General features: G+C 37.4%; 1 protein-coding gene across 1 annotated transcript; it reads right to left on the reverse strand.

Moving 5' to 3' along the window:
• Positions 1 to 1,383: 1,383 nt before the first annotated feature.
• Positions 1,384 to 20,603, reverse strand: CCDC110 (coiled-coil domain containing 110). Its single transcript, XM_007496042.3, has 8 exons — positions 20,407 to 20,603; positions 19,605 to 19,704; positions 14,242 to 14,297; positions 10,925 to 10,990; positions 9,996 to 10,100; positions 9,827 to 9,886; positions 1,979 to 4,098; positions 1,384 to 1,454 (listed from the first exon to the last, which is right to left on the reverse strand). The coding sequence occupies exons 1-7, from the start codon at positions 20,587 to 20,589 to the stop codon at positions 2,035 to 2,037; spliced, it is 2,634 nt and encodes an 877-aa protein (XP_007496104.3). The 5' UTR covers positions 20,590 to 20,603; the 3' UTR covers positions 1,384 to 1,454; positions 1,979 to 2,034.
• Positions 20,604 to 22,392: the final 1,789 nt, after the last annotated feature.

Consider the following 22,392-nt stretch of genomic DNA (forward strand, 5'->3'; position numbering starts at 1 on the left):
ATTTTTATTTTCAATTGATTATGTATTAATGATCAATCCATTCTATATTGGTTGGCTCATTTGTTATGTAAGTTTGATCCCTCTTAATCCTATTATTTCAGTTGCCTATTGTGAAATTTGAAAAGTGATATTCCATGATTATTGATTAAGCATCATATCTAATCAGAATTGACATTTGTATGTCAAATTTGGACTTGATTGTATAGGTCCCATTAGTAAAATCTTCAAGAATTTAGTTTCCTTATCGTTGTGAGCTAAAGTGCAGCCTCAACAAATTCTAATCTATGAGCTTTTGTTGACCACTGGGGGAGATAAGTCAATCTGGTGTTAGGGTATTTGCTCACTCTGAGACTTTCCAGAGGTGTATTCATAGGATGTTGGTCCACTTGGTGAGGAACTGACATAAGTAGCAAATCAACCAATCAGAAGTGAAATACATCTATATAGTCACTGTGTAAATGCTATAAAAGAGTTGCTATGCTTATCTGTTTTATCATTGACTTTTGAGGAGTCTTGGATCCAATTAAGTGGTAATTGCCAGCCATACTAATAAATTGACCATGCTTGGAACTTTGTGCCTCAGTTTCTCTTTGTCACAGACTTTTATCATGACACCCACTAAGTATCTCTGGTAATTTTTCTTTCTAAAAAATCTTCTAAACACCATTTTTCTCTATTCTATTGTAAAACTGAAATTTTGATCTCAAATGAATTACTTTTACATTATATATATATACATATATATATATATATGTATATATATATATATTTTTAAACCCTTACACCTTCCATCTTGGAATCAATACTGTGCATTGGTTCTAAGGCAGAAGAGCAGTAAGGGCTAGGCAATGGAGGTTAAGTGACTTGCCCAGGGTCACATAGCTAAGAAGTGTCTGAGACCAAATTTGAACCCAGGACCTCCTGTTTCTGGGCCTGGCTCTCAATCCACTGAGACACCTAGCCCCCTACATTTAGTATATTTTAAAACTTTTACCCTATTAAATTTGGCCCATTTTTCTATACTCTCAACTTTTTGATCTTGATTATCCAATGTGATAAGCTTTGCCTTTTATGTCATATGTAAACTAACCAAAATGCCTTGTATTTTTTCATTGTCATTGCTAAAAATGTTAAATAGGACAAAGCTAAGAAGATCCTTGGGGGCACTCATCTCTTCAAGCTAACTCTGACATATTAATAACTTCTCTTTAGGTCAGTTTATATTTATATATGCAGACACAGTTGCTTCCTTGATAATTGTTATTAAAAAACGAATCTCCCTAATGGTTTTATGAGGTCATCCTAAAATGATAAAATGTACATTTTAGACAACAAAAAATTTAATTGCTAAATTAATTGGGGGAACAAAGTACATAGACAATATTCTTATTGGTCACAAATATTTATTATCATTTCTTGAAAGGATGAGAATGATGCAGTTTAAGGTGATATGCCTGGGAGGGAAGAAAAAAAGTTTTCTTTTAAAGTGGGAGTTCTTTTAGAAATTAAATTTTAGGATACTTTAAAGAAAAATCCTAAACACAACATCCCAAAGATCCTTTGCATAGATATAAGTAAAGTAATACAAATTTGATCAGAATGGTAAAATTCCTAGTCTACTATATCTTAAGCTATTTCATATAATATTAAGTAGCACCTATCTAAAAAACTTCCTTTTATCATGTTGAAAGAGTGGAGGAGCACAAGAGTCTGAGCTCTGCCAAATATTAGCCTTATGATCTTGGGCAGGTCACTTAACCACTTTCAGCCTCAGTTTCCTCATCTGTAAAACAGGAATAAGTACTGCATTGACTGCTTTATGGGACTGTTGATAGATTGTTATCCACTGATACTTATCCAATGTTTAGTTTATAAAGCTCTTTATAATCCAATATAAGTTAATATTATTACTCTAAATGAATGCCTATGTAAATCAAACTTAAATGTAACTATTATCAACCCAATATGATATACATACCTTATGGGTCATGCTCTAAAATATTATTCCCGAAATTAAAAATTTTTTCCCAAGTATCATGAGTCGTCAAAATGGCGTGGTTCACTTCTTGATAAGTAAGTCAGTTGAGTCAGGTTACGACGTTTATTTGAAAATATATCACCTAAGCTAAAGTAATCTTGTTGACGCTGAACTTCAAATTTCAAACTGTCTCTTTCATTTTCTACTGTTCTTAAATAGTTTTCTAAAAGCACTTTGTCTTCAGTTAGCCTACTGATGTTCTTTGCAAATTTTAGATTTTCTTGAGTATGACTCTTTAATTCTTCTTTTAAAACTTGGTTATCTGACTGAAGACTCTTAACCATTTTGGATAACTTCTCACATTCCTTGCTCATTTCAGATAAACCATTCTTAAAATAGCTGGCTTTGGACTTTGCATTTTGAAGTTCTGCTATAAACTTCTCTTCTGCATCACATTGATAGGATTGGATTTTTTCAACCTCTTGCTCTATTATTTGTCTTGCAGCTGTAGATTCTTGTAATGTGGCTTCAAGAGTTAGCTTTTCATTCTTAGTGCTCTCTATCACTTGAAGAAGAGTCTCTTGATCGAATTTTGTTAATCTCTCATTTTCTTTTAGTTCTAGAATTTCCAAATGACTTGCATTTAGTTCATGCTGGAGTGAGCAGTTTTCTTTCTGAAGTTGGCATGCTTTTCTATCTAGTAACTGTTTATCATTTTGTAACACTGAATAACTTGTTTTCAAAGATTCTAGCTCTACTTTCAATCGATTCACTTCACTATTGACAAGACTCATTTTACTTTGAGTTTCCTCTTCCTTAATTTTTAACTGATTTATTAATTCCATCATGCGTTGTATCTCCAAATAGAACTGGCCATTTTTTTCTTCTAGAATTTTATTTACATTTTGGAGTTCACTATATTTCTGTATTATTCTTTTCAGTTCAATAATACATTCTCTACTATCTTCTTCTGATTTACCTAACTTAGCTTGAATGGTTTTCTTGTCTTCAACTAAATCATTAAGTTGAGTTTGGTATGATGAATTTTTCTGCATTAGCGACTGTATGGTATAGACCATGGGTTTTATTTTTGTCTTTAGGTCAAGATTTTCATTTTCCAATCCTAGTACTTTCTTCTGTACTTCCATAGATTCTTTTAGATAATTTTGTAAATACTGAATTTTTGCAATATACTGATCGGTTACAGGGTTGATTTTTGGTGACTTCTCATTTTCAACCTTTAGTGATCCTTGGTATAACTCGAATAATTGATTTTCTTTATCTTTCATTTCACGTTCTGTTTGGTCAATTAATGATGTATCTTTTGAATTTCTAGCATCTGATTGGAAATGTTTAACACTTTCAGTGTCAGGAATTTCATAATTATTTTTCTCAGTTCTTTCTTCACTTTGCCTAGCAATATGGTTAACATTTGTTGTACAATCATTCTCAGTTAAGCTTTGACAGTTTTGACAATAATTGGTACTAGATTTTGACCTTGTTTCCTCTATTGGAATCAATTTATTTACTAATGCCTCTAATGCTAAAAGTCTCTTTGATTTTGTGTCCACATCTAATTCATCATCTACCTTTTCTTTTTTAATACACTTGGCTTTTTCCACTTTTGGAGGAATTATGATATTTGAACAATTACCTTGAGTATCTGTAGCATTCTTTAACATGTGAAGTTCATTTGCTAGGGCCAGTTCCCTTTCATGTGATCTTTGAAGCTCATCTTTCATTTTTTGGATAGAAAGGCAAACATCATCTAAGGTTCCACCCAGTTCTACTTTGAGAAAAGGCATGGGACTTTTAGATTCCACAGGAGTAGTTGTATTGGCACAAATCTGATTTATGTAAGGTAGAAAATTACACAAATCACTGTGATTCTCGAGTAAGTTTGGTTTCTCTAAAGTGCTCATGTCTGGGCTTGAAGTTAATCTACTTGTTTGATTTTTCAAAGTTGATGTGTTCTTGAAAGTAACCTGGGATGGAACACCTCGGGAGATACTGTTGCCAGTGACAGAATTGGAATTTTCTCCCACAGGATGACTACTACTGCACTCCCCAAGATGATTCATTTTCTCCTTAGAAAGGGTTTCTTCTGGGTTCTCTGTGGACTAACAGAAAGAGCAAGCTATAAAGGATAATAATTTGTTCACATGATTGATGGCATAAGATAATATTTTGTGGGCCAATTGTGTAGAAGATGAACTATTTTGTCCATTTTCACATTCTTATAGTAGATAAGTCTAATGAAAACGTGACCAAACTCATCTAGAAAAGGTAAGAAACTATAGAGCTTAATTTTTTTGTGGACATTTTATTTGTTTACTGATACAACAAAGATAAACAAGAAACCATGATTACCTTCTTTCTGTATGAAGGTTTCAAATAGCTGCCAATAGCTATTGGCCAAACTATCTTCCTTCCTTTCAGTTAAAACACATTGCACACCCTATATCATATCAAATATTTAGGAATGTACTTGTCAAAATAAACACAGGAATATGAACAACTATAAAACACTTTCCACACAATCAAAACTAGATCTAAACAATTGGAAAAACATTAATTGTTCATGGGTAGGATCTGCTAACATAATAAAAATGACAATCCTATCAAATTAATTTACTTATTCAGTGCTATACCTATCACAAGAAACTTTTTTTTACTATATTAGAAAAAAATTATAATTTTGAAGAACACAAGATCAAGAATATCAAAGGAAATAATGAAAAAAAAAATGTGGGCCTACCAGTACCAGATCTTAAACTGTACTATAAAGCAGTGGTCATCAAAACAATATGGTACTGGCTAAAAGACAGAAGGGAGGATCAGTGGAATAGACTTGGGGGAAATGACCTCAGCAAGATAGTGTATGTTAAATCCAAAGATCCCAGCTTTTGGGGGAAAAAAAAAACATTGTTTGACATAAATTGCTGGGAAAATTGGAAAACAATATGGGAGAGATTGGTTTTAGATCAACATCTCACACCCTACACCAAGATAAATTCAGAATGGGTTAATGAATTAAATATAAAGAAGGAAACTATAAGTAAATTAGGTGAACATAGATAGAATAGTCTATATGTCAGATCTATGGGAAAGGAAAGATTTTTAAGACCAAGCAAGAGATAGAGAATATTACATTAAATTAAAAAGTTTTGTACAAATAAAACCAATGCAACCAAAATTAGAAGGGAAGCAACAAATTGGGAAAAAATCTTTATAACAAAAACCTCTGACAAAAGTCAAATTACTCAAATTTATAAGGAGCCAAATCAGTTGTACAAAAAATTCAAGCCATTCTCCAATTGATAAATGGGCAAGAGACATGAATAAGCTAAAGAAATCAAAACTAACAATAAGCACATGAAAAAAGTGTTCTAAATCTCTTATAGAGAAATGCAAATCAAAACAACTCTGAGATACCATCTCACACCTAGCAGATTGGCTAATATGACAGCAAAGGAAAATAATAAATGTTGAAGGGGTTGTGGCAAAATTTGGACATTAATGCATTCCTGGTGGAGTTGTGAATTGATCCAACCATTCTGGAGGGCAATTTGGAACTATACACAAAGAGCTTTAAAAGACTGCATGCCCTTTTATCCAGCCATACCACTTCTGGGTTTATACCCCAAAGAGATAATAAGGAAAAAGACTTGTACAAAAATATTTATAGCTGCGTTCTATGTGGTGGCAAAATAAAAAACTAAAAAATGGAAACTGAGGGATCTCCAATTGGGGAATGGCTGAACAAATTGTGGTATGTGTTGGTGATGGAATACTATTGTGCTAAAAGGAATAATGAACTGTAGGAATTCCATGTAAACTGGAACAACCTCCAGGAACTGATGCAGAGAAAAAGGAGCAGAACCAGGAGAACATTATACACAGAGATGGATACACTGTGGCACAATCAAATGTAAGGGACTTCTCTGCTAACAGCAATGCAATGATGCAGGTCAATTCTGAGGGACTTATGAGAAAGAATGCTACCTACATCCAGAGAAAGAACTGTGGGAGTAGAAACACAGAAGAAAAACAACTGCTTGATCACATGAGTCGATGGGGATATGATTGGGGATGTACACTCTAAACAATCATCCTAGTGCAAATATCAATAATATGGAAATAGATCTTGATCAATGACACATGTAAAACTCAGTGGAATTGCTCATTGGCCATGGGAGGGGGGAGGAAAGAGGGGAGGGAAAGAACATGAATCATATAACCATGGAAAATATTCTAAATTAGTTAATTAAATAAACAAAAAAATACCTTGCAAATTCTTCATCTATTAGAAATTGTTCTCTAGTTAACATGGGGGACCAGAAAATGGGAAAAGGGCAAATGTCCTTAAAGCAACAGAAACTCTCCCTAGCTCTCTGGCAAATCCTGAAGCATAGGACAAGTTAGAATGTTGCCTGATTAGGCCAAGTATAGCCAAAAGGAATGGATTGTTATTATGTTTGATTTTGGTGTCACATTTTAGGAAGACATGGGCAATGTGAGTATAGAGAAGAGCATTGGAAATAATTACTTGTCTAGAATAAGGAAATGTTTAGGGTCTGCTAGTGAATACTTGCTACTTGCTACTAGAAGGTGATGACAAGAAAGAACAGGTGTTAAGCAGAGTTCTGCTTTAAACCTGGGTTCCCTTTGTGTATTAGACACATCCTAGCTGTGTAGTCCTGAGCAAGCCACATAATTTTCTGAGTCTCAGTTCCTTTCTCTTTAAAATGGGGGAAAGAATAACACCCATCTCATAGGGTTGTTGCTAGGATCAAATAAGATAGTCCATGTAAAGTGATTTGCAAGCCTTTATACACCATATAAATGTGAGTGATGATGAAGAATACAGGAGGAGGAAAGAGAAAATGATTTAGGATTAGTATCGAAAATAGAAGTGTAAATGATGCCATAACATTTCTTCACAAACAAAAAGTTTACTTCAGAAGAATGATGACAACTGATTTCTAGTTGACCTGAAATTAAAACAGGAAGAAACTAGTTTAAATTGAAGTGTAATAAAAAAGCCAAGTTTAAGAAAAGCTTTTTGGTCAGTACAAGTCCTAAATCTTTAAGGGTCTAAAAGAGGATGTGGAATTTTTCAAAATCAGAAAGCTTTGCATCTCTAATCACCTGATGTCCAGCTAGCACTTTAAAACTAAGCCTGCCCAAAATTAGCTTTCTTACTCCTGGCCTTTTCCCAGATTCCCTATTTCTGTTAAAAACATTATCTGGGCTTGAAACTTCTCATCTGATGAGTCTTCTATTTTAATCAGTTCAGATATCAAATCATGTCAATTTCCCCATATTTCTTATATTCATCCCTCTACCACCAATAATGACAACTCTGGTCCAGGCCTATACCATCTCTTATCTAACCTCCATCAACAGCCTCCTAACTGCTCTTTCTGCCCCCAAGACTCTTCCCCCTGTTATCTTTCATATAACTGACAAAATATTATTCCCAAGGCTGATTATGTAACTTCCCTCCTCAAAAACTTTCAGCAGTTCCTTTTGGCCATCGGATAGAAAACAAATTTCTCAGCTCAAATTCCTCCTCAGTTCAATTCCAACCTACCTTTCCAACTTTATTTCATATTTCCCCACTCCAGATTCCTTGATATTTTAGTCAAAATGAACTACTAGCTAGCTGTTCCCCCAAACTAATGTACAAAATCAATATACTATCTCAATGTGTTCATCCAAGCCACCCATCCCTGCAATTCATTCCCTATCTCTGCCTTTCAGGACCCTGATATCACACCTCCTCTGTGAAGCCGTGACTGGCTGGATAGGTGAAAACATTCTCTTCCCTCATAGTATCCCAAAGTATTTTGCCTTAATCTTACCTTTATTGTTCCTATTTGTGTACATGTCATTTCTTCCAATAGATTTCAAATCAGAAAGACAGCATTTATCCAGTGCCTGCTAATATGTTCAAAGCACTGACAATACAAAAATGAAAATCTTAAAGGCAAATACTTATTTTTATTTTTGTATTGTCAGTGCTTTGAACATATTAGCAGGCACCGGATAAATGCTGTCTCTCTGATTTGAAATCCTCAATGTTTATTGACAGCAGTCCTCAATGTTTATAATTTATTACCATTTTTCTCAGCAATGTTGCACAATAGTGTGACTAAAATTTTTAGGTTCAGAAGGAAAATTTTCAGAAAACCATTTTTTTTATTTAAAAGAGATTGCTCACAAAATGCAGAGCCTACATTGTATATGGAATAAATGGGCAGAAGCAATCTTCTACTTTGCCAAGTATCTACTTTGTTTCTTCATTTTCCCCAAATAGAAATGAGATCCAAATAAATCTCCATTACTTGAGTGAGTGATCTTTATTTAGTACTGGGTAATTCCTGCAATTTTGTATTTAACCTAAGGGAACCTTCTATAAATGAAATGTTTATGGAATTTCAATGGATGAAAATTATTATTGAATTAATAGAAGTTGAGAGTAAATTGGAAGCTATCTGGAGTAATTTCCAGATTTTTCACTTAGGATTTCTTATACCTTGCAGAGAGTATTCAGGTGATATCTCTGTACACATACACACACTAATGCAACAAAATATAGCCCTCAAGATTAATTGTGTTTTTACAAGTGCAAAAGCATCAGGGATTATTCTTAATATTGCTTTTGGTCAAGATCAGAATATTCTAGTTATACTATAGAGCTATCATTGGAAATCTGGAGGTACTGGTTATTCAGATTAGATGTACCATATAAACTGATTTGATTGAAAATAACTATTATAATTTGTCCTTGGAAATAGTTTGCTTCTGTCCCTGTCGAGACAATCTTTGTACTCATTTGACATCATATTCAATATTAAAGACAATAACGGAATGAACATATTAAGAGGGTATTTCCAGGAAGTTGAAACCAATTTACTTTGAATGGCTTTGAGTTTGCCACTCTCACCAATGTTTAGCGCTCTGAAATTCTGATTTTTAAAAAGTTGTTTACTTACCATTCCTCTTTATTCCCTATGAAATCTTCTAACTTTTTTTAAAACCCTTACCTTCTGTCTTGGAACCAAGGCAGAAGAGTGGTAAGGGCTTGGCAATGGGGATTAAGTGACTTGCTTGGGGTCTAGGAAGTGTCTGAGGCCAGATTTGAACCTAGGACCTTCTGTCTCTAGGCCTGGCTCTCAATCCACTGAGCCACCCAGCTGCCACTCTAACTCTCAGGTTTGGGAAATATAACTCTGGCCTTCAGAGGCCATGGTCCTTTTTATATTTAGTTAAAAATTGGCCAAATGTGTAACTGAAACTAATGAAAACTGTTAAATAGAACTGCTAGCTTTCGTCACCCAAGACCTATATCTGTGGTCCCAGTTAGCTCTGGGGGTTATTACAGTCAGAGAGTTATCCCCACATCAGGGCAGGTGAATTTGGACATGTCTTGGAATTGGCTCACTGACAAACAGCCTAAATTTTCATTAGACTCAGTCACATATTTGGCAAGCTGTTTCCCTATCCATATGTTAAGATGAACACAAAGACCATGACTTCAAGGATATGCTGAAGTTGTATTTCTTAATTTGAAGGAGGTTAGGGCCGTCAGAAGGAATAGAGAGATTTGTAAGCAAATCTTCAAATAGGGAAAAACTTCTCAAATAAGTTCCCTTAGTGGAATGTAAGCTCCTTGTGGGCAAGGACTGTTTTGTCTTTACATCCCCAGCATGTAATATAGTGCCTTGCACGTAATAGGCTTGTTAGACAGTTGATTATAGGAACCACTGTAAGGGTCCTATCTACTCAGATAAAAATCAAATCTGATACTCTGGGTGGACAAGTTTGTAAGAACTGACTCACCTGCTTAAAGGTATTTTGGCCTTGACTGTCCTTACATAATATTGTGACAATTTGTTCTTCCTATTAAGAAGGGAAGAATCAAAATGAAAATGACCAGTGGAACAATGTTGGCAGACAATTCCCTGAAATTTCAATAAGTTTACAGAAATTATTTGAACCAAAAACGTACCCAAAGTTTTTCAACAGGTTTCTTGGTTGCCTTTTCTGTGTTTAACTGTGGACTGTCTACTTCAATAATACTTTTATTCAATATTTCACTAATTTCAGATTGTACCTTAAAAAGGTAAACAAAGAATTTTAGTGTTAATTCAGATTCAGAAACTTATGGATATACTTGAATATGCTTATAATTACAGTTTTGAAAGGCACCTTTAAAATTGTAGTTCATAAATATTCATTCTCTTCAATGGAAGAACATTCATTGGAATGTTCAATGGAAGAACAAATTCATTGCAAATTGTTACTTTTCTCCTAAATTATTTGCTTATAAAATGAGTAAGGCTTAAACACAATGATAAATTTTTAAGTCAAATATTTTCTGGATACTCAGTTTTTAGAAAACATTTATATTGCTTTAGAATAAATATGTTAAAAGCATAATTTAGCACTGGATAGAACTAATAATTCTTCCATGTCCTATTTTTGAGGTTCTCTTTAACAAGATCTTGGGACCAAGGCAGCATTATAGACATGTAAAAATAAAATTCTGGAATATCTATGCTGACATAAGATTTGCTTCCCTGAAACAAAGAAAGTTTAAGTCAAGAATTGTGGTGTAAGCTCCAGATGCCACAGTTTATTTTGGCCATTTATTTTCAGCTTGGTTATTTTATCAAGAAGCTAGAAAAGTCCAATATCTGCTCAGACAATCATAAGGGCATATTTGGAGCAGATCATCTAGTCTAAATCCCTCATTATATATAAAGATGATAAAACTAAAGTCCAGAGTGTTTGGATGCCCTGTCCAAGATCATATAAAGAGTTGTAACTCTATGTCCAAGGCCAGCTCTCTTCCCACTGAACCACAATGACATTTTATATCTGAATATAATACAGGATTTATAAAATTAGAAGAAAATGAGAAAAAACATAACATACCATGCTAACATTCTGTAAAGTTTGCAAACGGAGAGCCTGAAATGATTCCAACTGATGTTGTAGTGCCTATAATTAATTAAAATGAGGATCAAAATTAAATTTCTTCTAGATATAAATCACAGACTTGAAGCTGGAGGGGAGCTTTGAGGTGATCTAGTCTCATCCCTTCATTTAATAAACAAGGAAATCAAGGCTCATTGAGGGTAAGTGAATAGCTCAGGGTCCCCTGGGAGTAAAGAGCAGAGCTATAATTTATGTCCAGGTTTTCTGACTTCACACCTAGTACTCTTTCCAGGGCTAGAAGTGATTTGTTTCATTATGCTAATCTTTTATTTATTTTGAGAATCTTTTCCTTCCCTCTTAGAGTCCATACTCTGTATTAGTTTCAAGACAGAAAAGAGTGTTAAGGACTAGGCAATGGGAGTTAAATGATTTGCCCAGTCTCATACAGCCAGGAGTGTCTGATGTCAAATTTGAACCCAGGACCTCCCATCTCCAGGTCTTGCTCTGTATCCACTGAGGTACCTCGCTAACCAATGGATCATTTATTTATAAAGCATTTATATTGATGAATGGACCAGAGCTAAAAGTTGCCTCTTAGTGGGTCAGGGTCAAACTCTCTGGCCACTGGAACTCTATAAGCATAATCAATTGATCAGTAAGCATTTGTAGTCTATGCCAGGCACTACAGTTAGTGCCAGAGACACGAAGACACAAACAAAACTTCTCAACCATCAAGGAACTTACATTCTAATGGAGGAGACAAGCAAAAGCTATGTCATCTATAAAAGACACATGTAAACCAAATATAAAGTAACTTTGGAGGAAGAACCAGGAAAGGCTTCCCACATTAAGTAATACTTAGTCTTAAAGACAACTAAGGACTCCAAGAAGCAGGGGTAATGAGCAAGAACATCCTAGACATGGAGGAAGTCAGTGAAAAGGCTTGGAGATAAGTAAACTGCCTGGGACCAATCACAGACATGCTGGTGTGGCTAGACCATAGCAATTTGGAGGAGAGTAACAGGAAATGTTGCAATTGCAAAAATGGGAAAAGACTGTGAACAGCTTCAAACAGCCAGAGTAGTTTATTTTGGAAACTAGAGGGAACAAATTACAGTTGGAGCATATTTACTCTAGCAATTGTGTGTTGGCTGGATGGAGGTAGATGTGAGGGGGACAGGACAGATTGAAGAGTTAAGAGCCAAGACACCCAAGAGAAGGCTATTGTCTGTAAGAACCCTAATAAAGGTGGTGGCTGGAGGGGCAGAGAGAGATTCTATTAGAAATTATGGAGATGTAAATGACAAAATTTGACAACTGATTAACTATGGAAGGTAAATGAGAGTGCTCACTCAATGATGATGTCAAGATCATGAACCTAAGTGACTGGAAGAATGTGGTACCTTTGACAATTAACAGGGAAGGAAGTCTGGACATGAGAGTTTGTGGGTAAAGATCATGATTTCTGGTTTGACATTTTTGAGTTTTAGAGAACATCCAGCTCCAGGTCATTTGTGAAGTGGAACTGGAACTCAGCAAAGGGATTAGGGTTAGATATATAAGTCTGAGCATCATCTGCTCAGATAACAAATGAGCCCTCAGAAGTGGAAGAGATCAAATGAAAGAGTGTATCGAGAAAAGAAGGCCCAGGACAATGCCTTGGAGAAGACTTACAATCAGTAGTATGACACAGGTGACAATTCAGTAAATAAGAATAAGGCATAGATAGACATGTAGAAGAAGAAACATGAACAGTGCCATGAAGACCCAGAAAAGGGAGAGTATCCAAGTGAAGAAAGTGGACAAGATGGGAGGCCCTCTCTGGAGGCTACCAGGAAAGGAGTCAGCCTTTTCACTCACCCACGTGGTAGTCCTAAGGGAAGGTCTAAGAGCTGCCTCACTTATGTTAAGAGTCTCAGGCCCACAAAGCAAATCCTTCACCAGCCTCCAACTCCAACTGGAACTTGAACTCCAAAGAAGTCCCCCTCCCAGGAAGTTACAACTGCTTTTAAAGATGCTTCTTTGTGTCACTTCCTGTGCCTTCCTCCACTTTACATGGACCAATCACAGTCTTAGAATTTTCTTAGGACTGCCCAGGGGGCAGTCAGTTGTTTTTGATTTGTCACACATTTTTAGCACAGTGGGTTATAGACCTTCCCCCACTCAAGAGTAAAGTGGAGTGTATAGGCTTCCGGTGATTAAATCTAAAAGTCGGCAAGGAAGAATTAATCCCATCTTCACAGTAATAATGTCAGAAGCCAGAGCATTAAGAAAGTGGAAGCAGAGGAACTGAATATTAGCTGGTTTGTTTGAAGGGATAAAAGAAATAGGGTATTATCTGATAGGAATGGTAGGATCCAGTATGGCTTTCATGAGAATGGAGGAGATTAAAGTATTCTTAGTCAGAAGGGAAATATCCAGTAAAGAGAATGAATATTAGGGGGAAAATGGGATGATAGTGGGGACTATCTGTTGGAAAGCCTGGAATAAATGGGGTCAAGTGGATACAAGTAGAGAGGCTGGCCTTTAGAAGGAAAAAAGGCTACTAGCTCTTCATCTGAAACCAAAGAAGAGAAGGAAATAGTGGTGGATTCATCAAGGGATCATGAGGTGAAGAGGAAGGAAGAAAAAGTTTTCAGTGAATAACTACATTTTTCTCAACCATGAAAAAAGGAAAGAGGATTTTTGTGGGAGTTTGGAAGAAGAGAATGTCTGAAAAAGATTTTGTGGCAAATGGGATAGAGATCAGTTAGGAAGGAGCAAAGCATTGCTTTGCTACAGTGAAGGACCAGGCTTGAGATCAGACAACACATTTATGGTGGACCTAATCAGCATGGCCACATGACTTCTTCTAGCACCATTCAGCAGCCTGTGAATAGACCAGAGAAATAGAAGTGTTACAGGATTGGGAATTATTAAGTTGGGACTGGCAACAGGACAACAGAGCAAGTAATTTGAGAATAGAAAACAGTATAGAGTTGAACTAGTTGCCTAAACAGTCAGGATTAGGAAATGTGGAGAACAGGGGTCATAACTTGTGAAAAACTAAGAGATGCAGAGATTGGAAGTCATGGTAGGGACAGAGTTTAGGAGTAAAGAAGAGGGAAAGGTACGAGAGGAGAGAATATTAATGAAACTTTAGCATATTCACAGTCATTGAAGTGGAACCCTTATGATGATGGCAAGATCAAATTTTCAAGTGTCTGAAGCAAAAAATAAAAAAAGGAAAGTGTTACATATAGAGCTATCTACAACCATATTCAATACAAATCCTGAAAAAGATTAGGTTTTGAAATAATGTGAAATTAACTCACTTTTAATGCAGACTGTGGCTGGTTTTGATTTTCTGTTTCTGATATAGTGGCATGTTCTACAAAGCAAAAATGACAGACTCTGTAATCTAGCTCTTACACTGCATTTCATTGCCTATATATGACAGGAAGAGTCTAATGAAAGACTTAAGGATCATGACAAATTATGAACAAAGAGTAAAGAGGTCAACAATAGGTATTTGGTAGGTGTTCATAATATACTTGTTGCATGATAACTTTAAAAGGAGCATAACAAGGAAAAACTGAGGAGTATTTCTACTTTGACAGAAAATTGTTAACATATGTAATAGGCTGGAAACATCACAAAAACACAATTACAATAATTTGGGAACTTAACTCAAACTTTAAAAATATGTATTTTTTTGGTGTATTTAAAATATTCTAAACAGTTTCAGTGTCTTCAACAATGATTTCAATAGCTATCTCACAAGTTGAAAAAAGGCCAGCACCTACTTCTCCCTAGAGAAAGCATCTCTGTATTGCAGAATACATGACTGCAATACATAATCATAATCTCTGAGCCGGAGTAAATCATGACAGTGTCTTAAAGAGTCCTAGGATATATTTAAGCAATAACCATTCTTCATAGGCACTGGGGGGGAAGTAGCAGACATGGCCTCTGACCTCAAGAAGCTTACAATCATGATGGCAAACAAGATGAACAAGTCAAGTCAATAAGCATTTAAGTGAATAGTATATGCAAGGCACAGCACTAAATGCTGAGGATAACAAAGAAAGGCAAAAATGCCACCTCACTTTCTGTACTCATGGAATTCATAGTAAATGGGTGAGACAACATATACACAACAAAATACAAACAATATAATGATCTATATTGAAATAAACATGCACATATATACCCATGTGTATATGTGTATGTATATATATTAATTGGAGGTATACGTGGTGAAAACAGTCAGAAAATGAAAATTAAATCTAACAAGCTAAAAACAAAATACAACAATGGGGTGATCATTGCAGGGAGGATTTTAAGAAAATGAAGAGAAAGTATTTTGAAGTGTTCTGTATGTCAATAAGATCTGTGCCAGTGATATGGGGATCCCCTTGGGTTCTGTGGATCATAGCCTGTCCATACCTTTACATTCTGTACAGTTCCTATCAGGTCACAGCTCCTTGACTTGATCCACCATTACCTCCTCCTTTACTTTGGTCTCTGATGAGGCTAGCCTCTCTACACATTCATTCCATTGTGTTCAGCCTACAAGATCAGCCCAGTTTTCTCCCAGTCACAGTCTCTGAGCATAACTGTTGTGCTGCTTTTCCTATAGAATTTTTTACTTGTAGGGCTCTAGACTGTTCTTCCCTGCCAGGTGCTTTTCTATGGCCCTGTGGGTATATCTACCTTTACCAAGATTCACAGCCATATCTTTTATAATTTTATAATTAAGTTATAAACGACACAGACCTATTCACACATACTCCCAAGAATCCTGACATTTGCCACTACCTACCTATATGCCCTGGTGTACTGGTTTCTTTTTACCATGAAGAGCCTACTAGGGGCTCAGAAAAATGTCACTCCTCTCTCAGGATGACAGGGACTGTCCGCAGGGTCTTAACATGCTAAACTAACATCTGACTAACTAGTGCTACGCCCCAGGGTCTTGAAATTTCTCCAGCTGGCTGTATAGGTAGGGGACATATGCCCTTTCCAAGCCCTGAAACATTCTCCCTGTGCATTCACAATTTAATTCACTCACTCTGAACCCAGAATATGCTTTGAGGTTCCAAATTAAGATGTCCTTACAGAAACTTAATCAAGGACCAGAGAGTAAGCTACATGCCAAACAATGATTGTCCACTTTAAGGTCTTGATCCTTCATGGCTGAGGATGCTGTCTGCCTTTCACCAGGATTCTAAGCCCTAACAAAATATTGATAAAGTTTTTAAATTAATGGTTTCTAACGATACAGAACAGCATACAAGAAACCCCTCCACGTTTACTCATCTGTGATTTGAAATTTCAGATACCTGAGATTTATTCTGTTAACCCTTTAGCAATAACTTTTATTGAACCCTCATGGTGTAATTATAGCTGTTGACAAACATGAAGGGGGATAGTGGATGGTGTATGCTTTCACTGTTCAGTCCATTTATTGTGTTTCCTCCTAAACTGGGTAAGGGTAGAAAGATGGATTATATGGGCTACAAACAGAGGACTGGGGTGAGCTGTCCAGCCTAGGAAGTTGAGGGAGAAAAATTCAGTCAATTATAGAGATTCTTTTGAAGTTTAAAAAACACACCAACTCCTCCCCTCCAACTATTTTGAAATAAAAATCACTCCTTTAAGAGTAAGCCTCATATACACTTTGCCATAAGATAATTTAATTAAATAATTCTGGGGATGAATACTGAATGAAAATATTGTTGAATGGTAGAACAGGATACTTTAGATCATCAAAGGGTAGGACAAAGGCATGGATCATTGCAGTATTAGAAACTTGGCAAACCTCAAATGTTCCCAGGCCAATTCAGTTTCCCCAATTTAGGCTAGTCCAGTCCAGCCTTGTCTCTCCATCTATAACCTGCATTTATTCTACCAGAAAAAAGGAAAGAAAGAGAGAAAGAGAGAAAGGAAGAGAAATAAGATACATATAAGCACGTTATCCTTTCCCTCTCCTTTATTAATAAATATTTGAGGGAAAATTTGAACAAATGCCTTCTTGAATTTTGAGAGAATTCTGAGAGCCTTCTGTGTTTTATTATCTTAGATCAGGGAAAGAAGAGGGGGAACAAGTATTTATATAGTGCCTACTATGTGCTCAGGTACTATGTTAAGTACTTTTACAAATATTATCTCATTTGATTATCACAACAGTGAGGTAGGTTCTATCATTGTCACCCCTTTTTACAGGTGAGGAAAATGAGGCAAACAGAAGCTAAGTGACTTGCCTAGTTACATTGATAATGTCTGAGACTAGATTTTGAATTCAGGCCTTTCTGAATCTAAGCCCAGCACTCTCTCTACTGTTCCACCCACCAGATGCCTTGTATTTTGATACTTAAGATTATATTAAAACCACCAATTTAAACTAATTATGGAAAGGCCAGTTCAAAATAGCCAAATTTGGAAAAAGTAATTTTACTGTATAGAATAGACAAATTTCTGTAAAATCATGTGTAACTAAAGTTGGGTTGATTAAATAATTTAAAATGTTAGCATTTTTTTAAAAAAGGGAATGCTGTAAATAATTTTACAAATTCAAGTATAAATTATACTTTTGTTATGTAGATTAAACTTTTTTCTATTATATTTGTTCATGGTAAGGGACACCTCTATTTTATAGAATCAGAGCTGATAAGAACCTTGGAGAACATCTAGTCCTGGGGCTCTTAATCTGTGTCATTAACCTCTGTAACAGTCTGGTGAAGCCTGTGGGCTCCTCCCAATAATATTTTTATAAAAAGTAAAACACACAAGATTATAAGAGAAAACCATAGCTTTGTGAAAATAAAGCTATACTTTTGTTTCCTATCTAAATTTCTAGAAGCCTGGAAATCTTTCCACACACCTGTAGGTTTGTGGATTGATGATCTCTGATTTAGACCCACTCCCTCATTTTACTGAGGAAGAATTTAAGGTCTATAGGAGTTAAATAACTTGCCCAAGTGTATCAAGAAGTGGTAAGCAGTGTTTGGAATGTAAATTCACATGCTCTGACTCTAATCTAGCACTCTTTTCACCGTATTTGGTTGTTTCTTCAAACACAGCTTAATACTTCTTGTGTAGCAACAACTAAGGGTTAGATAGTTGTGGAGACACTAAATGAATTAAAAGACTGAAACTAGAATATTAAGGAATTAATTTTAAAAGGTATTCCTGAAGAGCTTGTAGTTATTTGAAAAGTTTCTTCTCATTACTCTTTCATATTTTTACACAATAAATGTATACTATGAAGAGAAGTTTTGTTTAGGAAAGGTAAACTTCAGCCCCACTACTCTACTCAAAATTTGTGATAATTTGGGTAAGCAGAATCTGAAAGAGATTTTGATGAATTACATTCACATAGGTGTTATTTAATGTTTAAAGTTAAAATTTTTCTTTAAAAAGGTAAAAGACATGCAAAAACATCTTTCTGGTCCCTAGGATTTAATTACTAGCAATAGGTCTTTAGAACCATAAAGAAATGGAGCCAGCACTCATGGAACTTTGCCACAAGAACATGAGAAGAAGCAACCACTTCCCAACAAATACAAAAAGATCTGTCTCAGTTTCTCCCTTCAGGAATGAATTGTGTTTGCATATGTGGGAATCTGACTTTGCATTCTACTGAAAGTGGTGTTTATTATCTATAGTTTCCAATACAAAAGCCGACATCAATGAATGACAAGGAAAATATTCACAGAAATACAGGTTTTCCTGCCTCTAGTTGTTGGGCGGGCATAAATAAGGTGGCATTATTTTGGAAAAGTTAATTCTGATTGGTACCCTCTGCTCCTAATTACCAACTCAGCATTTCAGAAAAATGAATTTGAGTCCCTTAGGGATATTCCCATAAATAGCTGAGCTTCCCCAATTTGTGCTGGAATATTCCAACCCAGTCAACTTCTGAGATCCCTATTCACCAGCATTCAATTCACCACATAGGGCAAATCTGCATAGCTAGTTAAGGGTGAGAGCAGAGAGAGTTGTACTTCACCTAGGACTTTAGTCAAAGCTGTGTTTAGAAAAATGCCCTTGAGATTCTTTCAATAATGCAAGGAGTAAGGTGGGCCACTTAATTAATTTTGAATCAATTCACTTGAACACATATTTATAAAAGCCTACTCTCCAGGCTTCAAAGGGAAAAAAAAAAGGCAAGAGGAAGAGCTGTACTTTGGAAAGATATCATTGAGATCTTGGCAAGAATGTAGAGTGGGATAGGCCATTTTAACTGCTTGATTCAACTAGAATTAGAAATACACTTATAAAGGTCTATGAGTCTAATTGGTACTGGGGACTACTAAGGTGACAAAAACAAAAGCTACCCAGTTTTATAAGTATTGATGGGGCCATCAAAGGGGGAAGTAAAAATTACTCAAGTCCTGGCCTATTAGTGTAACATACTTTGGTTGTCTGGAGAGAAAAACTCCAAGTCCTTCTGATGTAAGAGATCGTGAGAGTAACAAGGTGAAAACAAAACACACGGCACCTTGGTCCTCAAGGTGCACTTGTTTTAGGTTCAGAGAGGTACACAAAAGCTGCTTGATTACAAAAATCCTCAAAATAATGAAGAACTTTAGGGTGCCTGATGAAAGGAAGGTTTCTTCAAAGTAGGCAAGGATGGGTAAGAAGGGGAGGAGGCACTCATATTACCTTTCCTTCGCTGTCCATTCATTCCTACCTGGCTTCTGGGTGGATTTACTGGGGATTTCCAAGAAATCCAGGTGGAAAGGATGCATAGCATCCATCCTAGAAGTGGGAGACTCAGCGACTTCGGTCACCTTGGAAAGAAAGAGGGGGAAGGGGGTGTGGCCTCAAAAAGTCCAGGGAGGGCAGATTTTTTTACCTTTTGTTTGTCCACTGCTCTCCTTTCCCCCCTCAGAAAGATTTAGGTGCCTAGACACAGAAAGGAGAAAAGACGCAACTTCCCTTTTCTGTAACTGAACCGCAGTCCGCTGAGCGGTTTACGGAAATCGAACTCATCTTTTCCCTGCGGGAATGTGAAAGGGTGGGAAATCCCTGCGGCCGGCGCGCCAGACCGCCACTGGAGGGCGCTGTGGGGCCGCCCAGCAGCCGCGGCGGTGGCGGGGCAGGCAGGCGACTCATGCTCTCCTAGGGGAATCTGGGAAGCAACCCTGAGATCGGAGGCCGTGCCTCCGCGGGAGACCAGGCCGCCGCCACCGCCGCCACCGCCGCCAGCCCTAGACTGGATCCCGAGGCTGGAAGAAGCCGGCCAGGATCGTCCCCCAGCCCAGGCCGCCCGCTGTCCCCCGTCCCCCGCCCCTCTCCTTTCGGGACTCTTCCCGCGGAAACCCCTGGAATGCTGGGAGGAAAGTTTTGAGGGGCGCCCGTCTAGTCCTAGCTCCCTGGCAGCCCAAACCTCCCTAGCCTCCCTTTCTTATTCAGAGCTCTCACCCGGGATCATCTCGGGTTCCCCCAGCCCAACCCCCCAACCGCCTCTCCCCGCGCATCCCTGCCCCCACTTCGTATCTCCACACCGCAGCGCGTTGCCGAGGGAATTCGGCACGACTCGCGTGGAATAGAGTTCGGCCTCCGTCTTGCGCATGCTCCCCGAAAGCATCTCCAGGGCTGCCGCGTGCTCCAGGGATAACCCCGGAGGAGAGCGGCGTTCGACGACAGCGGAGCTCAGTTTCCAATCTGCGCATGCTCCCTCGCACCTCCAGCGCTGCGTTCGTGTATCCTGGGAAAGAGACAGGGTGAGGTTTGGCATTCATCCTTCGTCCTGCGCGTGCTCCTTCTACTTCCGCCAGAATTTGCCTTGTGCTCCTTGTGATAGTTCGTGGTCTAAGCATGGGGGAAACTCTAATAAATAATAATTGTTCAAACAATCCAGAATATTATGATATCTCTTCAAGTCTGTGCTGACTCAGCCCAATCTTCTCTCTCGCCTCATTGCTCTCAAATGAGAGCATGGCTCTGGGCGGGGCTGTTGTGGTGGTTTGAGGGTTACTAGCCATGTCTCAGGATCCAGGCCTGCAAATGTCTCCTCAGGGGAATCTTGACCAAGGCACCTCACCACACTGGGTCTCGGTTTCCTCGGCTGTTAAGTCATTGCAAGAACTGGGGCTAGGATAGTGTAGTAGCTGTAGAAAGTTCATTTGGAAGAACAAAAGATCAAGGTTATCCAGGGAAATCATGAAAACAAATGCAAAAGAAGGAGGGCTTGTAGTCCCAGATCTCAAACTATACTATAAAGCAGTGGTCATCAAAAGAATTTGGTACTGGCTAAGAGACAGAAAGGAGGATCAGTGGAATAGTGTTGGGGTAAATGACCTCAGCAAGACAGTCTATGATAAGCCCAAAGATCCCGGTTTGGGGGACCAAAACCCACTCTTTGATAAAGACTGCTGGGAAAATTGGTAGACAGTAGGGAGAGATTAGGTTTGGATCAACATCTCACACCCTACACCAAGATAAACTCAGAATGGGTGAATGACCTGAATATAAAGAGGGAAACTATAAGCAAACTAGGTGAACACAGAATAGTATACATGTCAGATCTTTGGGAAGGGAAAGACTTTAAAACCAAGCAAGAGCTAGAAAAAAATCACAAAATGTAAAATCAATAATTTTGATTACATCAAGTTAAAAAGGTTTTGTACAAAACAAAACTAATGCATCCAAAATTAGAAGGGAAGCAACCAATTGGGAAAAAATCTTCATTACAAAAATGTCTGAAAAGGTCTAAAGATCTAAACCAATTGTACAAAAAATCAAGCTTCTCCAATTGATAAATGGGCAAGGGACATGAATAGGCAATTTTCAGTTAAAGAAATCAAAATTATTAATAAGCACATGAAAAAATGTTCTAAATCTCTTATAATCAGAGAAATGCAAATCAAAACAACTCTAAGGTATCTCCTCACACCTAGCAGATTGGCTAACATGGCAGCAAAGGAAAGTAATGATTGCTGGAGGGGGTGTGGCACAGTCGGGACATTAATTCATTGCTGGTGGAGTTGTGAATTGATCCAACCATTCTGGAGGGCAATTTGCAACTATGCCCAAAAGGAGCTAAAAGACTGTCTGCCCTTTGATCCAGCCATAGCACTGCTGGGGTTGTACCCCAAAGAGATAATAAGGAAAAAGACTTGTACAAGAATATTCATAGCTGCGCTCTTTGTGGTGGCAAAAAATTAGAAAATGAGGGGATGCCCATCAATTAGGGAATGGCTGAACAAATTGTGGTATATGTTGGTGATGGAATACTATTGTGCTCAAAGGAATAATAAAGTGGAGGAATTCCATGGATACTGGAACAACCTCCAGGAAGTGATGCAGAGTGAGAGGAGCAGAACCAGGAAAACATTGTACACAGAGACTGATACACAAACATCCTAGTGCAAACATCAGCAACATAGAAATAGGTTCTGATCAAGGACACATGTAATACCCAGTGAAATTGTGCATCAGCTATGGGAAGGATGGGGAGAGGGAAGAGAGGTAAA

Source organism: Monodelphis domestica, chromosome 6 (genome assembly GCF_027887165.1).
Source record: "Monodelphis domestica isolate mMonDom1 chromosome 6, mMonDom1.pri, whole genome shotgun sequence".
Lineage (NCBI taxonomy): Eukaryota > Metazoa > Chordata > Mammalia > Didelphimorphia > Didelphidae > Monodelphis > Monodelphis domestica.

Bases quoted from the DNA above. Each gene is read 5' to 3' on its own strand.
- CCDC110 (XM_007496042.3), bottom strand. From the start codon at position 20,589: ATGCGCAGATTGGAAACTGAGCTCCGCTGTCGTCGAACGCCGCTCTCC. The intron at 14,298-19,604 runs GTAGGAATGAAT...TTTGCTTTGTAG, and splicing joins TAAATCCACCCAGAAGCCAG to AACATGCCACTATATCAGAA. The intron at 9,887-9,995 runs GTACGTTTTTGG...CCTTCTTAATAG, and splicing joins AACCTGTTGAAAAACTTTGG to GAAGAACAAATTGTCACAAT.